General features: G+C 39.4%; 1 protein-coding gene across 3 annotated transcripts in view; it reads left to right on the top strand.

Moving 5' to 3' along the window:
* HSPBAP1 (HSPB1 associated protein 1) overlaps nt 1-17,528 on the top strand; it is a 38,073-nt gene that overhangs the window by 1,782 nt on the left and 18,763 nt on the right. For 2 of the 3 annotated variants that reach the window (XM_055717584.1, XM_055717583.1), the window contains exons 2-3: nt 11,065-11,250; nt 16,807-16,991. In XM_055717584.1, coding sequence (XP_055573559.1) covers nt 11,065-11,250; nt 16,807-16,991 — 371 coding nt within the window. The remainder of the gene's footprint in view (nt 1-11,064; nt 11,251-16,806; nt 16,992-17,528) is intronic. The other variant, XM_055717585.1, reaches the window with a different exon arrangement.

Raw genomic sequence — 17,528 nt, 5'->3', positions numbered from 1 at the left:
ATTGTGCCAAAGAAAAAGTGCTGTCATTTGCAGAAGTAAACAAAGTGAAAAAATATTTATCTCTTTGAACATTTTTCTATTAACTGTAGTAGTTGTGTTTCTTCGTTGTTCTAGTGGCAGAAAGCCCACCCAGAAATAAGGCAAGTGGGGCTTTGCAGTGTCCTTTAACTGCAAAACTTGCCTCATACTAGCTGTGTAGTAAAACAAAAACTGGAACATAAGCAGGATAACTCTGATAACTTGTCCAAGTCACCCCATCTTATGATGGGTTTAAAGATATTTTCACTTGTGTGGGTCAGCAAGAAAGAGAAATTTCTGAGAAAGAGCAACAAAAGAAAGGAGCTGTCAAAATAGGCTCGGAAAATCTAGGTGTATTTATTGCTGACATAATCATGATTTAAATAATTCATTTTAATTGCTTGATTTGAAATCGCTTCATCTTTTCATGGCTTCACAACCCATATGCGCATCTTTCAGTCATGTCCTGACCTTTTCTATTCCAGCTATTTAATTAACACAGTGTAATATTCTGTGTGAATTATTCTTGTTTGCAGGATATGGTGCTGTTTAAATTTGTTAATGTAAAGGAGCAGTGCATTGTTGATAAACTGTTGGAAACCAAATTAGCTTTATCTTGCAGCTAGCTGATTGCATTATTTCACTCATGGGTATAATACTTCTCTAAATATGCTAATTTCACTCTTTTTCTCCATGTGGTGACATTTTTACTGTTCTCATTACTGACATTTGTAATATTTGGGGTGGGGAAATCTTTTCTTGCTTTAACCTCATTATAATGTAGCTAAAGAGATTTGAATATTATCAGATGAAGTGCACATATATTCAGGCAAGTGGAAAGATTATTTTTTCTCCTGGCCCAGAACTTTCACGCCTTTAGCAAGACTTGCGTGGACTTGATGGTGTCTGGACCCAAAACTGTGATACAGAAGCCCATCTAGTTAATAATTGCCCAACCATAATAGTGTATCCATTGATAGGTGCCTCCGTTTCAAACCTGAAAGCTCTCAAGGTGGTTGCGTCTCTGTATTCATGCCTGAAACCTTCTGGAATTCATCTTAGGAGGAGCTGGTGGCCAGGAGCTCTGATAGACTAGTGGTGACAAGTAAAAATTATATGGCTGATGCTGTTAATTGCCGCCAAATGCTCATCCCATCCCTGAGGCAGGCCTGGCTGTTCCGCTTATGAGTTGGCGCCTAGACTGTGCTGATTTAAGCCTGGCTTATTAAGATAAACTGAAGGTTTTGACAGGTTGGTTATAACCTCGAGGTATCTGGAGATTCTAATTCAGCTTAAACACACCTGTGATGTAATGGCTGAGCTGAGTCCAATCCAGGAGAGTATCCCCACCATGGGTCAAACCCCAGCTCTTAGCACATTAGGAAGTGCCATTTGCTCTCTCCAGTTTTCAGGGTTTTGACAGATTTGCTCTCCCATGTGGCTTTCTTCAGAGAGGTTCAACGAGCTTCAGCATCCCCTTGTTTCTCATGCCTCTCTCCCAGCAATTCCTAACACCATGTGTACAGTCATGTACTTTCTTGTATCAACTCATATCTTGCAATCTGACAAGTAGCAATTGATTGCTTACCCTAAAAAGGCTAGAAGCATTTTGGCACAACATGGTCAGGACCCGAAATTCATTCAAAGATTCGAAAGTGGCATTTAGCCAGTTCTGAGTTTCCTTCCAGCATCCAAAAAGAGGCCTGTTTTCCAGGGATTTCCCTCAACTTCTAGACTTCAGCTGGAGTTGTGACAGTGTAGTTTGAGAGCTGCCATAAACAGTACTAGTGTAGCAGAGAGCTGGAATGGTTCTCTTCTTTACACCCCTTGTCTTGAACAACGCTTTTGAAGGTGAGCGTGTGAGGTGTGAGCAAATCCTGTTCTTCCCTCATTGACTTTTGACATCCTTTTCCTTTTAGTAGCTTAGGAACAGGTTGTTTGGGATCTGAGCTGTTTTGGGCTCGGTTTGGGCACCTTCCAGTCTGTGCATTTTGTACCTTTCAGCATCTTTTCTCACCTTTCTTTTTTATTGAGAGGCAGGTAGACTTCCAGCTCTAACATCATATAATGATTTCCTTGTACTTCAGGAGGAAAATGCTTTTACAGTGTTTCCTTTTTCTTTTTACTAGTATCAACAAGGAACAAAAATACAGACACATCTTCAGCTTATGAAAGCGGAACAGGTTTGTTCTTAAATTTAGATGTCAGTGGTATCCAGTGGGCATTCTTTTATACCTTTTGTTTGCAGGCTGAGTATATACACATTGCAAAGTGACTGCTGTAGTGGTGATGACTTCAGATTTGCGGTGAGCCAGAGCCCGTTGCTAGGTCCTGTAGGGAGATGTGGGGTAGCTCCTTTTTCTTGTGGAGTCCACCTTTGTGGCTGGCCAAGGAAATCAGTCTCACCAGATCACCCGTAGACAACACTGTAAGTTCTTTGCTGTAGCTCTCAAAAGGAGTATGCAAAAGTCACACCTGACTTGGGCTTTGAGTACATTTAAAGCATTTTGTACTCCATTTCTGCTTGTTCTGCCATTCATCACCTGCTTAACGATGAACATGCAGATAATGATTGTATCTTTGAGGGGGAGGTGGAAACTGCATGATGTCTTTCGTCCAAACTCATTTTGATGGCTGCTTCCCTACCTCACTGAGACAGCCCTCAGGCTCAGCATCTTGGGTATTTTAGGGACATTATTTTGAAGCTCCAACATCAGCAGGCTACGGTCCTTATGTTCTTTCATTTTATTCAGGGCCACTGACTGCAAACAACATCAGTAGAGTATTTTGCATCCCAAAGTTGTGTTAGGGAAATCCTGCTTCAAAGACTGATGGTTTTCTGTCTTCCTGAAAACCTGAGAATTATGAAAATGAACAGATTCACATGAGGATGTTAGGCTTGAGTTGGGAATACAAGGTGAAAATCACCTGTCTCATTGGGCTAGGACTGCCTCCGTGCAGATCTCATTGTCCCTGATGCCAGCAAGAAGAGCTAGTCACAGTGCTTTGGTACTGGTCTGCCCGTTGTGTCACTGGTGAATATGTTTCTCATTTCTGATCAGACTTTGTAATTGTTTTCCTATTGTCTTAGACTGAAGCTGCAAGGAGTAGTTTAATAATTGCTCTGATATAATTCATGATGTAGGCATTAAGGAGTTTGTTTCTATTGTTCTGGCTAGTCACGCTTGGCTGTCATGCACTAGGTATGCTGTGTGCTCTTCAAATGGGTCTTCTGAAGACCTCACTGGGGGTACGTGTTTGGGATCAGGTCCATATTGAAGATGTAATGCTCACAAAATGTTGTGTCTCTGTTTGGTAATGTGACTCTTTGTCATGTAATTCTGTGTAGAAAGAAGAGGCTAAATGGATTATTTCCAGGTCTGTGTTTTTCTGAACAGGGGCATATGTGATTTAAGATTAAATTATTATATGCTTTGTGATCACAGACGCTATGAGATTGATTGGGAGTAGAGATGGTAGCACCAGAGTTTGATTTCTATTAGAGTATTTCAGCAAGAGTGATGGTAAGGCAGTTTGGATGTCTTGGCATTTTGTGCAACTTTAACTTTTTACAATTTTATTGTTTTGATAATGTTCAGGGGGTTATCTTAAAATTCCAAGTATCATGTGCTTTTGAAGACTGGATATAGAAGACAGTATTGCTTCTAATACTAATACTCAATTTGTCAGTGGTTGATGTAGTGACATTAATGTTGAAAAGGAATCTGAAAATACTGAAACTCCTTTACTGAAAGGACTTTTACAAATATACTAATAGGTTGACAAATACTGAGTTTTCTTAAATTTTGCATCTTGCAAAGAACTTAGCAAATTCAAAGCAGCAGTACTGGCATGGTTTCTTCTAAAATTAAAGGTCACCTTCAGTTTCCAGAAAAGCAGGTGCAGCCGATTAGAACAAGAGTTCTTGCACATCTGAGTGGAGACTTGGGCCTTGATCTTTTCTGATATTTAGCTCTTGGTGTTTACAGATAAAGAAACTTTGCAGGCAGTTGTTACTTGAAAAAGAAAAGAGAAAGAAAATCTCTGGAGGGAAGATGGTAAAGATACATTGACACCACTAGCAGCAGCTTGTTGTATTGTAAAGTTGTGAAAGATAAGCTTCTATGTAACAAGGCTGTGCTTTTTCAGTAAAAACAGTTTCTTTTATCTTTAATATTTATATTAAAAAACAGAACCTAACAGTAATGACATGTTAAAGTTGAAAATTAAATTAGAAGAGCTTGGTAGTTCACATTTTGGTGAGCTGTATTAGGCTGAATGTATCCTTAGCTCTACGTTACGTCAAAGCAAGAGTTTATGTTCCTTGTAAGAACCCCAAGATGCAAAACATACAGTTAAGTTTTTCACAGACAAATTTCATGTTGCTACATGACAACCTTTATAAAGAGAAATAGCAACGTGAAACAAAGGTTAAGCTCACTTCTGCTTGTTTTAGCCCTGCTGAAAGAATTTGAATAATATAAACAGATGCAATAATAGCCATGCTTTTTGTTTAATATTCCTATAGTAATGGCAGTCTCTGAATCTAATACCCTGGTTGTGCATGTTGGTTATTGTGCACTTCAGAAACTGTTCTTGAGGTTCACATGCTAGGTCTCTCTGTTTTCTTTCAATTCAATAATTTATGTAATTCCAAAATACTTCTTTTATTCTTTTGAAGTGTATTGTAATTCTGACAATTATACCTCTAAGTGACTCAGTCATTAATCATAATTTGTATCCTATGTAGCATAATAGTGAACAAAGTCATGCATGCTTCCACCGTAACCCCATCAAATGCAAAAGGCTCAGTTGTATTATTGACTATTTATTACAATGGCTTTTGGGAGAAAACATATTTTTAAAATACTATTGACTATCACTACAGTAGCTTATGGAATAATGGTTTATTTTAGAAGATTTTGATTCTTTCATTGCTGTCATTTTGAAGTTCTTACCAGGCAAGTTTGCAGGATAGGACAATAAAGTCATAAATGGTTACAGTTTCTGACAGTGAATTTAATATAGTGCATTCATATTTACTGCTAATAAGGAATAGGAAAAAAAAAGAAATAAACTTTACTTAAAACATGAACAAATTCTTTTTTTCTTAGAAATATGGATGTTGATTCCCTGATGTACCAGTTCCCTTACCTTCAATCGTAATGTTATATTAGTATTAAGTTTTGTATCAGATTTCCCAGCTGTTAGGAAATGTTGTGAAAAACGTGTATCAGTGTGGATGAGGTATTGGGAAGAAATGGCTTTTGCTATTACATCCCTTAGCAGCAGGTGGGTGTAATTTACACCCCAAACAGACAGAAAGGTAGAATTGTAGCAGCCTAGCTTAAGGAAGAACTGCCTTTCCTTTGGAGAAACTTTTGTATCCTGATGGAAGGTTTTGATCAAAGACCATAGTCCTTTCCTCCAAAATAAAATAAAATAAAATACCATTTATCTGACGAGTGCTGCAGTTTCATTGTGTTTCACTTTGCTTTCAGCAAATTTACCAGTAATATATGTATAAAGTTCATTGGAAATACATCTACTATGACTTCTGTCAGTTGTACATATCCTGCTGTTCCTGGGTTTGGCAAGTGGGAGTGTGTATTTCAAGTGGCAGAAGATGCAGGCAGAGGCTGTAAGGACAAGGAGGGAAAGGAAGGCTTTGCTTCCACTAGAAGAGACCAGAGGAGCTGAGGTCATTCAGCATTAAGTTAGTTCGTTGAAAATTGACACGGCTGTGTTCTAAAAGTGCGCTACGGAACTGGAGGAGAAGAGACAACGGGCATGAAGCTGGCAGGGGGTTCAGGAGGAGCTTTCTAGGAAGAGCTCTAAGGGATTTACGGAGGAATTTCATAAATGTACACTTGAGATGGTCTGCTGTCATTTACAGCAGGGGTGGGAAGTCACTCCCAGTGCTGTATTCTGGGCTCAACCTCTTACTCCACCCCTAAGAAGTCTGGCAGCTATTTTCTTTTCTCTATCAGAGGGACAGTTTGAGGTTTGAGGGCATAGCCCACACTCTTATCTTGCTTCATGTCTTGAGTCACTCACACTTGGTGTAAGAAAAACTGTGAGATGCTCAGCCCTGCCACAGGAGGACTGTAAAGTGCATGAAAATACAAATTCCTCTTCTGGCCTCTTTCTTTTCTTTTCACACCCTCCTTCCACAGTAGCAGACACAGAGGGCAAGGAAGGGTGTGTTGGCTTCAGGCTACCAGAGTAAGCTTCAGGTGCCAGTCTTACAGGTGCAGACCAGTCTATCCTGAGAGGCTACATGGGACTGCTAACTATCCTTCACTAGCCAAAATATCTATGCAAATCTAGGTTAGATGCCCCCCAGCTATGCTGCAACTGCAGTATTGGCATTCCCACAGTCAAAAATAATAGTAACAGCAATAAAGTGGTCAGGAAGTATTACCTAAATGTTCATGTGATAAATCCTGAAACTACTTGTGTATATTTAGATGCATCCTGTTTGCCCAGAGTAGGCTGATTATAGTGCATAATGTTGTAATCACATGCAGATTATTTGAAGTTGTTTTTTAATCTACAGAGTTAATGTAGTGTGAAATCATTAAGTCTGACCTCCAAACCAAGTCACTTCTCTTTGGTTTGGGGCATTTCCCCATGCTCCCCCATACCTTCTCTTTCCCACTCCTAGTTGTTGGATAGTTAAGATTTTGGAGGTTAGTTCATTTTTTGAGTGACCCAGCTGCACTGTGTTAATGTATTCAAAATGCCAAATTTTTCTTTTAACTTTTTGTATTTTTTTTTAAGAAATAAGGATAATGAAACATTACAGATTTACAAGAAAAACAATTTGACCGTGTTTATACCAAATACGTTACCAGGATTTCCTTGTACTCTTTCAGAAAAAAAATTTAATACCTCTCAATTAAGTCTCATATTTAAGCAGCAGGGTGTTTTGGCAGAAGCCCGCTACAATGTACTAATGAACTCTTCTAATACACTAAATTATTTTCAATGAATGACAGTACATTTAGCTTTTTAATGACAGTACATTTAACTTCTGAACAACTTTGATCAAGTCCAATTTTGTCAGACTGCCTGCTGTGTTAAAACTCTTTATTCCCAAACCCTGCTCAGTTATTCAGAAAAATTGTTAATCAGAAACATTAAATTATTTTCTATCTTAGAAGCACAAAGTGTGCTGGAAAGTATACGTAGCCAATTCATCGCTTTTCTTTTACCTGCCCTCAGTACTGAGTCTGGATGAGTCTTCATATTTGACAACATTTCATGTAAAAATGACTGGAGAGCTTTGGGTTTTTAATTGGAAGATCTCTGTTTTGCAATGTGTTATCATTCTAAAGAACACCTACGTTTTTCGCCAATTATATAAGCTGTCACAGTCACAAAACTTGAGCTAAAACTTCATTCGTTTTTTCAGTTCCTGGTTGGATTCTATACATGTGTTGTGTAAAGTCAAAACATGAGACAAATTATTCCTGCTTCCTTTTGTACTGTGAAGCCACATCATTTGTTGAGGCTGATGGAACTAATTTAAAGTATTCCTTTTCTCTTTTGGATCAGAGTACAACAGAGAAAATGAAGACTCCAACAGAGCTTTTCTTTTCAAAGGGAATATGCATTTCTGTTCTCTCCGGCTACCTGGTCTCCCATAGGAATTTGATATGTAATGCCCAAGATGTGCCATAGATACTTTGTTTCTTTGCAACACATTTTATTTATACACCTTTTACTTAATGCACAGTTGTCCAAACTGTATGCACTTACATATGCTGTACAGCCTCGGGTTTTGCCTAGGAACCAGTTATCATCAATTTCGGGTTAGGAAGTGCCGAGAACCAAGAGCCCCACTTATGAGGTCTTTGTGAAGCTATGACAACAATAACTAAGGAAAAGGTTATTATTATTTTAAACTACAGATTTTTCTTCTAATCTGTCTTCCAAGAGCTATCTTCAGATATCTCTTAATTACTTTTAACCACTCCTACAGCATATAGTTCCATCTGAAATCTCTGTTGGTCATGAGCAGAGTTCTTCAAATTATCATAACATCTATTTGATGTAGTATATGATATTTACCTTCTATCATGTGCCTTCTCTCTAACAGGTGTTCAGATATGCATGAAAAATATGGGGAAAGAATTATGTTTAGCTGACTGCTGTTCTCAGTAAGGAATACATAAAACTGAAGCAAGACAAACAGTCTTCGCACAAAATCAGCAAGAATCCCCATTTCTTTGCAAAAAAACCCCTGATGTTTATTTATCTAATGCTTTAAATTTTCTAAAACATTTCAAACTTCATTGCTGATTATATCATGTATTGTATGTGATTATCTCTATCAGGAAAAGATATATTCTCATTTAACAATGATTTTAATACTGTTTGAAGATAGGGATGATAAGCATCTTACTACGACAGACTGTCTTCTTTCATTGTTTCTAAATTTTGTAGAGAAATAGGTTTACAACTGATTAAAGTGTGATGACATGACAAAACCCCCCAGATAACATTCAGTAGAGGATAGGCTCTTTAGTCTTAACTGTGGTTTTTTGTTTGGCGTTGATACAACCTCTCCCAGTAGCTTTAGCTCTGAGCTTCCTACTGTATATTCACTGTGGTGGAGACCACACCTTTCGAAAGCACAATATGTATGTGGAAATCACATGAGAAAGCCACACCACATCAACAGTTGGCTTCAGTGAGCCTTCCTGTCTCTCCGAGTAAAATTTCTGCTTTTAGCTCATCCCAACTGTTGACTGACATTACAGGAGAAAACTGAAGCTTTTGCAATAAACTCACCTCTACACAATCCTCCAAAAAAGTGCCACCAATTTCTTGCATTTCTTTGGATTTACATCCTCTAAAAATAATTAAATGTAGTGCCATTAAAACAAGAACAATCGAGTAGTCAAAAAGACAGCCGTGGGGTGATAAATTTAGCTTAAGCAGGTATAATTTCATTTTTATGAATTGGAAAATCTGAAAGGTATGTAAGGCCAGCCAGCTCCTGCATCGTGAAAGCTGCCTCTGTATGAGACTATAATCGCATGGAATAAAGACAGAAGTTTTATAAACGCCATGCAAGTGTTCGGATCTGGACCGAGTCTTGCCTTAGGCTTTGAACAGCATCACTGTGAAAAAACGTGCTGAGCTTTAACCTTTTACCATGTGTAAAGCCAGCTCCTGGTGGCTGCCCCAGCACGTGCCGTTGTGTCTGCAGATGGCCTTCCTGCCTTCTCTGGACTTGCTCTCGCTAGGTATACTAACCTATTGCTCAGGAACCCCCAGAGATCCCTTTCTAGGGGTAGGGAAGACCATATGGTAAGACATACGGTCCCTGTGAGGCCTCCTTATGTCCTGGTTGTGCAAGTTGCTGGAGCGTGAGACTGAAGTCCAAGTGTCATAGATATCTCTGTGTCACAGCAACACCATCCTGTCAAGTGTTGCTCTGCATATGAGAGGAGACATGGAAAACAAACCAAACCCCAAACTCCCTCCTATCATCTGCCTTAAAAAAAGGAAGCCATTTAAAAATTTTATGTTCTATGAAGAAACAAATATTGGAGGTCTTTCGTTTTAAAGCTTCAAGGTGGAGTTTTCATGAGTGAAAGGAGAGAGGGATTTAGTTTCCCTGAAAGTCCTTGGGAGATGGGACCCCTTGACTGTAGGAAGCCCCGATGCTGATACCTCCCACTGAATTTGTGTGAAGACAGCAACTTAATTCAGAAAACTAAAAAGTACAGCTATGCTGGAGTATAAACTCTGTCAAAAGGGGAACTCAGAAAAGATACCAAAGACATACAGCATACAGCATGCACAGAGCTCCTCTTATTCCTGCCATTCACACTTCAGCATTCATATATTTTAAACTGTTATGTTTTAAACAGTCCTAAAGACCTTGTTCCTGCTTGGTTCTCTTCTGTGTTTCCCCCAGCTGGCTCCGCAGGGCTGCCCTGTGTCTGGCTGGTTCTCCACTACCTGTCCCACCAGCCACACACAGGAAGGAGTGAGAGGCAGCATCAGCACCCAGCAGTACAGGGAATATTCTTGCCCTGCATTTATTTAACCCATCGCGCATATCAGGCTATAATTTGACCCCTAAATAGAGTGAGTGAAATGGTTGGTTTGTTTTAAATGAGCAGCTAGGAGTCATGGGGAACCATACCTATCGATTCAGTATGTTAAATCTTAGGCATTATACAGACACAAATTATGGATGAGTTAACTTCAATAGTGGTTAAAATAATGAATGGATTTTTTTATGATCCAGAGTTGTAGTCCACTGCTTCAGCTCTATGGAGCTGTTACGTTGTTGGTTTTTTTTTAAGATCGGGTTTTCCTTCTCAATATGTCCCTAAAGAAAAGTAGTTCTGAAAGTGCTGAGTTTATTCAAGGTTGCCAGCATTTCAGCTTGACAGTTTCAGTGGGGCATATAAATCTCTAAACAGCAAAGGAGTAAATGGAAATCTTGGGTTAGTTTAGTTCTTGGATTGGCACAATTTCCTTTTTCTAAAATTCTGTAGATGAAAAGAAATTTTAAAACACTTTAAAAATACCAGTTGTTTTGGTTATGCTGCTATTCCTTGTTTAAATCGAATGCATAGGAGCCTGGTTTGCCATCTCTGACAGTGCACTATGCTTCTTGGAAAGAATCCCATGCAGAAAGACTGTTACTCATAAAATTTATGTTCTCTAAGCTCTGGACATTATTTGTAAGGTTTTTTTATTGTTAGCCTAATTCTAAATAGTTTTGCTACAGCGCTTTATTGCCTAAGCTACAAGTGAAAATTATAAGCACACACATATTTTTATTTTTATTTTTACATTTTGTGTGCTAATACACTGCTTTAAACCTTAATTCAGTGTAAGAATGTTCTTTCAGCATTTGCAATAGAAGTCTGACTTTAAAAAATCTACAAATGTAATAAAAAGATAAACCATAAATGAAGGTGTTCTTAATGTTTCCTGTGCTGTGGGAGATGGGAGGTAACGCTTAATATATCATAAATCATCTGTCTAAGCTGTTGGTTTACTTTCTTTACATAGGTGAAGATGTCAAACCGTTTACTCCTGAGCAAACCAAGGAAATTGTGATGTCTCTACAGCAACCTGCAGTATTCTGTAACATGGTTGACGACTGGCCAGCCCTGCACTGGAATGCAAAGTACCTTTCTGCAGTGTTGGATGGAAAGATAGTCCAGTTTAGGCTAGGGCTGAAGACAGTGGATTTAGGTGAGACTGAGGTGGACAGGCATTACATGTCACAACTCTCTTTTTTAGCTTCTTCAATCATCTGCCTCTCTGTTGTCACTGTTTACTCTCTAATGTATTGCTTTTAGCCGCATGCTTTGTTTTTAGAACATGGGATTTTGGGCGATAGTGGAACTCTCTCTTTCTTGCATGTTTATTCTCAGTAGGAAGCCTGGTGGGTAACACGTGTAAGAATCAAGTGTCTCAGTTCTCTTTCCTTGCTTTGTAGCATGTGTGTTTGGTCCTGGTCTTATACATGATTCAGTTGTTCACATGAGCTGAGCTTCCATATCCACAAACCTGAGTGCATTAAAGCATTAGCCAATTAACCAGTCTATCTTGGGGTATTTTTATCTGTAAAATGGTGATAATTCTCACTTTCCTCCAGAGGTTTTGTAAGGCTGTAGTGGTTGTCAGTAATTTAAGGTCTTGTGATGAAAGATGCTGTAGTATAAAGCATTAAGAAAATCACTCAACACCAGTAAAATAATTTCAATCTAACCCTCCAAATTCACTCAGACATCTAGGAACACACCACGGGATAAAGACAATTTTTGCATTCAATTTTAAATACTACAACTTCATTTTTGTCTGTACCACACAATATAAGTCATAGTCAATCCATGGACAGAGAGAGTTTCATACCAGGGAGGGAAGACACAGGAAATGTGCTCCAGGGTGGCGATCTGCTAGTCATTTTAAGAGGTTCTGCATTGCTTTATTCATGCCCTGTACATCCTTCGCCCTCCTGACCACATACCAAAATACATTTTGCTGCGCACTTTCTCCCTTTTGCCTAAAGTATCTTATCTCCCTTCAGTCTCTTTTTTTCACTAGGCTAGACAAACCCAGTTCTTATAAAGTGTTCAGTATAAGTCATGTTTTTTTAGACCCCACGTAGCTATTCTTTCTGTACTCTTCCAACCTTCTTAGGTTGGACTACCTCTTTCTTAGAATGTAGGGTCCGCACAAAGACTCCAGATGAGGGTCTGCCAGTTCCTATGTAAGTGGTAGCATTACATCACATGATCTAACTTAACAACACTGTCAAATTTGCTTTCTTCACAGCGTCATGACCAAATTATTTCATGTTCAATTAGTGCAAGAGCAGTGATGAAAGTGAAAGAAGTGTTAGAGGGAAAATGCGTGGCATTTTAGGATTTCAGAGCATGTTACCAGCATGGATTAATGATTCCTGTGCCATTTCTGGGAAAACAGATGTTACATACTCACTTTCTACAGATGGGATAACTGAGGTGTAGAATTAATATGTTGATACACGTCTTCACAGCCATAGTTCAGTGAGGTATCAGCCAGTTCTTGCACTACATGTAAAAGGCATCCCATTGCCAATAGGGAAGACGTTGTATGTATGTGACATTTCCTTGATAACTTGTTAATACATCTCAGTTTTAATACACAAGGGTTACCAGGTAAAATGATAGTTTTGATGCTACTCTCCATTAATTAGTAGGTGCTTTTTGAGAGCCAAATGGGTATGCCAACTGGGAAAGTTTCTGATGAGACTGATGGAGTGTTATGTAGGAAAGTGATGGACTGATGCTACCAACCAAGTAGACAAGAATCATCACGTAACTATAGTCACTAGGAATATAGAGTGGATTTAAACTGACATTTGTATCTTGAAGTTACACCTATCTGTATCTTGTTTTTTCCTAAAGGCATCAACCCCTAGGCAGCAATCATTTTGTCTCCAGGATCCTCCATTATATGTGAATATGAGCTAGAAATGTCTTCAGGAAGATGGGTCGAACCTTCAGGGGTTGTATTATAACTGAATAAGACCTATGATGCTATAAAAGATTTGCATTGTAAGGATATATTAGTGAAGACATTAGCCAAGCCATCTCAGAGTCTGAAATAATGTAATACATTTCATGTACCGCTGTCATTTGGAAGATAGTTGATCTCACTCTTGTATGCTTAACATTGTTTTTCCACAAGGGCCTCTCTTTGTTATCACTGTTCGTGGTAACTTTCCAAGATGAAACAGAGGCAGTGATGTGGTTAGAGAAAGCAACAGGAGAATACAAGTAAAAATGCATTGATCTCTCTAAATATTCCTCCCATGTTTACAATAGATTAATTGCCTTAAGACTAGATGGGACCACTCCTGCCACTGAGCTGGAAACATGTACAAGAAAGAAACTTTCTGCTTGTAGGTATATTTTAGTGTCACTCTGAAATGGCTGTTTCAGAGTTTCTGAGATTATTTAAGCCATGAGGTTTATCCGGAAGATTCAAAACTATTTGAGACCTCTTACTATGACGACTTTTTTATCTTTCTTTAGTGCCACATCTGCAGCCTGGATGGGGATTCCCAAACTGAAGGTTCTGTAATACAAAGAAGTGAGAACTGTAAATAGGGCAACTTGGTGGGAGCTGCTTGGATGTTGTATTTGCTTTTCTTGTTAAGGAGCTTCCTGAAGCATATGGATGTGGAAGGCACACACACTTGAAACAGAAAACATAGCAGCTAGCAGTATTATTTGTGTGAATTATTTTTACCTACCTAAGTTTGTGTGTGTGATAGCATTCTGTCTGATTACACAAGTTAAACAGTATGTGGCTGTAAGAGGGGAAAAAATACAATCGGGGGATTAAGCATTGACAGAGATAAGATACCTCCAGAGAGAGTACCAGCATTCATTACAAGAACAATGAAGGTGCTATTAATCAGGAAATCCCTACCCATCTAGTTCCAGCCATGCTAGAAGATTTATTTTTCTGAGGTGGGATAAAGGGTGGGCAGCAACTACAGAAGTTGTGTTTCCGGCAGAGAAAATGCAGCATTCTAGCCCATCTATCTGATGGCCACCTGGAGCACACCAGCAATTACAAAGGGAGAAGAAAGCTTACACAAAACTGACTTCCATATGCAGATGTTTCTTAACTTTGACCATTTTCTCTGGTTGTGTAGTAAAAGGAATAAACAATGAGTTTACTGTCAAGAAGCTGGAGAGAACAAGAGGTTGTCATGCTGATCAGTTACGAGTCACAAGATCTCTGGAGGAAATTCCTCTTAGAGATGCTGGGTAGAGCTGATGCTGTCAGATATGCAGTTGGATAGAAAAGGGCTGCAACCTGGACATGTGCCCAAGAGGTTTTGCCACTAAGGGCAGCAAAAGAATTGAAGCCTCTGAGGTTTGATATAGAGAGGGACTGCAAAGGTGGCTATAGACTTAGCAGCTGAACAGGAGGCTGAAAATACAATATAAATACCAAACACTGAATAAATGTCACATAAAGCTGAGCTTTGGAGTTGGATGTGGATGGCCGGTTCTGTGGTTTGTGAGCGTGCCTGTGCTTTGTTATAGTATTAAGTGGCTATTCCTTTCTTGGATTACTCATTTAAATAATTTTAATTCCCCAGCAGCTCTAAATGAACATTTGGTTTTCTTTTAAATTTAAAGAAGTGGATGAGACATTTCACTTGCATTCTTACTGGAGCTTTAAGGTATTTTCTAAGGCTATTATATTTTTTTCCTACACTTCCCTTAGTATACATTGGAAACACTGTCCTTCTGAGTAGAACAGAATTTGGCATCTGTTGGGATCAGGCCTTAACTGAGGAGGGAAGCTGTTTCCTCCAAAAAGCACTTCTTTCCTCTCTCCCTCCTGCTGGCTTCAATCTGTGGCATTAGGTGGGGGAGAGGAGGTCTGTCATGCCTTCAGATACCATGTCACCAGACAGCACTGGTAACTTACTTTAGACTTGCATCGTTTAATCTACAATTTATCAATTATAAAACCCTGTCGGCTTTTAGTCATGAAGTATTAGCAAACTGGTTAATTATGTTCTTGCTTTTAGCTGCCCAGTGCTAACATTTTCACCCTAGTTGCAGTCTATAAATCTAAGCAATCTGTCTAGATTGCCAAAACACATTTTTTATTATTATTTTTTTTCCATAAGCACCCACACTTTGGTACCGAACGAGTTCTAAATTAAACCAAGAACCCTGCTCTGAGGAGACGGTATCCTAGAAGGTAGTCTTGTCATTCATAGTTGTTTTTTTTTAAAGGAAGCTCGGAGTGAAATACACTGTGAGGTAGAAAGAGCATATTTCTTGCCTTTAAAACACTTGGTCCCAAGTTATCTTGGAAAATAGGCAGTGTCCTAAGCACTCTTTGTTCTCATCAAAATAATGCACATATTGAGCCGCCTGTGTCTTTTATCTAATTTTTCCATCAGACCATCAGTAAAATGATGTGCATTGTGTTAATGACTGGGTATCAGGAGAGGGCATTGGAGTGCAACACAGACAGGAATCAGGTGTAGGGGTTTTGGTTATTGCAGGTGATGTATATGTTTTGTATCCAGTTCTTAGGTAGGGAGCCCTTCTACTGCACAGACCCAGGTTGTGGATTGCTGAATAGTGGGGCTTATCTGACATTTTTAATTAATGAATTTGATCATGAGGGGAAGGAAAACCACTACCTAGGCTTCTACAATGGAAAATGGCAAAATGATAGTGATAAAGGTTTGTAAAAGCTCTGCTCCCGCCCAAAGGGAGTAAGAACAAATGTGTGAGACTCTATGGGAATTGCTGTGATAACAGAACAGGAGTGGTAAAGGACGAAGAGCTGCTGCTACACACCAGCGAAAGGATCCCATTTCTGAGCAGCTCCGTGCAAGTTACACAAGGTTAAATTGCAGCTCTGTCATTGTCAGTCATGCAGGCTGCAGTCATTTTTCCCCAGTAGTAGTTATAGTAATATCTTTTTTTTTTTTGACATGGGACAAGTCTCTTTGAAGTTGGCACAATTAGTGTCTGTGGGAAATGAAGATCTCTGATAAACCACAATTAAAGTATGCTGTGATGAGGGTTATCTTGCAGGCCTTCCAGGTGACCTGACCTTGAGCTGAAAGGCTGTATCAGTCAGCCTGACCAAAGCACGACGGGAGCAAAACACCGCTGGTAAATACCTTTTATGCCTGCCAAGGAACATCGCAATATGCTTTTGTCGGTCTCAAATGAAAAATAAGGACACACAGCATTTCAGATGGATCATTGGCATGCAGGTGGCTCCATAATTCCCTTTCTACGCATTACCGTGCCGATTTGGTTATTGCTTTAGGGCAGGGGAAAGGTGAACGTGTCCATCTTCATAAATCCACAGAGGCAAAGCAAAGGGTACACAAACACTTGTGTGCATATTTGCAGTTCACACTTAAGAAGGGAGATGAGGCAAAGGACAGGCTCTCAGTTTAGAGAACTCAGGCTTATTATTGAGTTACTGTGCTGAAGGATGCCTTGCACGTGAAGAGCAGTAACTGTTGGTGTGCTTTTACTTCAGAAAGTTGAAGGTAACAGCCATTTACTTAAACCTTAATGAAAAAACAATTGTCTCAAATTTTGATCATGAGTTAGGTGATGAGAACCATTTAATTGACTAGAGTCAAGCCACCTAGTCCCACTTCGTATCTTGTGTTGCATTTAACCAGAGCTGAGAAGGAAACTACTGGTTCTGTGTTCAGTGCTCACATAATATTTGGCTTTTCTTTTGTTTCTCTAGTTCCTCAATTTGAAACCAGGTGTAACTACGTGAAGGCGACACTTGAAGAGTTTTTGGCTTGGAGTTGTGGGCAGCCTTCTTCTCTCTCTGGACCATTCAGTTGTTACGAGTACTCCAAATACTGGGCTTATGCTGACTACAAATACATCGCCAGGATATTTGAACACAAGCCAGAATTTTTCCAGGTAAAGCATTAATATTATTTCTTCCTAATTTAACCATTGCACATTATCTAATGTAACTTCTGAAACCTCTGCTGCTATCCTCTGTCTGCTCCTTTGGCCATTTATTTTTAAATTTTGAAATAAAAACTATTGGTTCTCAGGCTAACGGGGAACTAGTACCAAATGACAGCCATCTAAAATTCTGGGTCTCCTTGTATGCTTAGAAACAACACCACAAGTGACAGAAACAACTACCAGATTGGCAGCACTCCCTTTCCCATTTAGCCCAGCATTGCTCTGTGACTGGGCAGGCTTGGGGAGCACCAAGTCAGTCATGCATGTGACCTCTGCAGCTGAACACCTTCCCTGCACCTCTGCTGGAACTGTGCACGTGAGGTGGGAATGGAGTGTGGAGGTGACAGGCAGCTGGCAGGCCTGGCATGCTGCAAACCTGAGACCCTGCTGCTGCCCCAGATCCACATTGTACCCAAGTGGTACCTAAATTAAGAGTTCCACTCAACAGAGAGGATTTGCTGGCATGTCACTTGTCATGACAAG

This window comes from Falco cherrug, chromosome 8 (assembly GCF_023634085.1).
Source record: "Falco cherrug isolate bFalChe1 chromosome 8, bFalChe1.pri, whole genome shotgun sequence".
NCBI lineage: Eukaryota > Metazoa > Chordata > Aves > Falconiformes > Falconidae > Falco > Falco cherrug.
The sequence above is the reverse complement of the archived record's forward strand: the minus strand, read 5'-3'. Positions and strand labels throughout refer to the sequence as shown.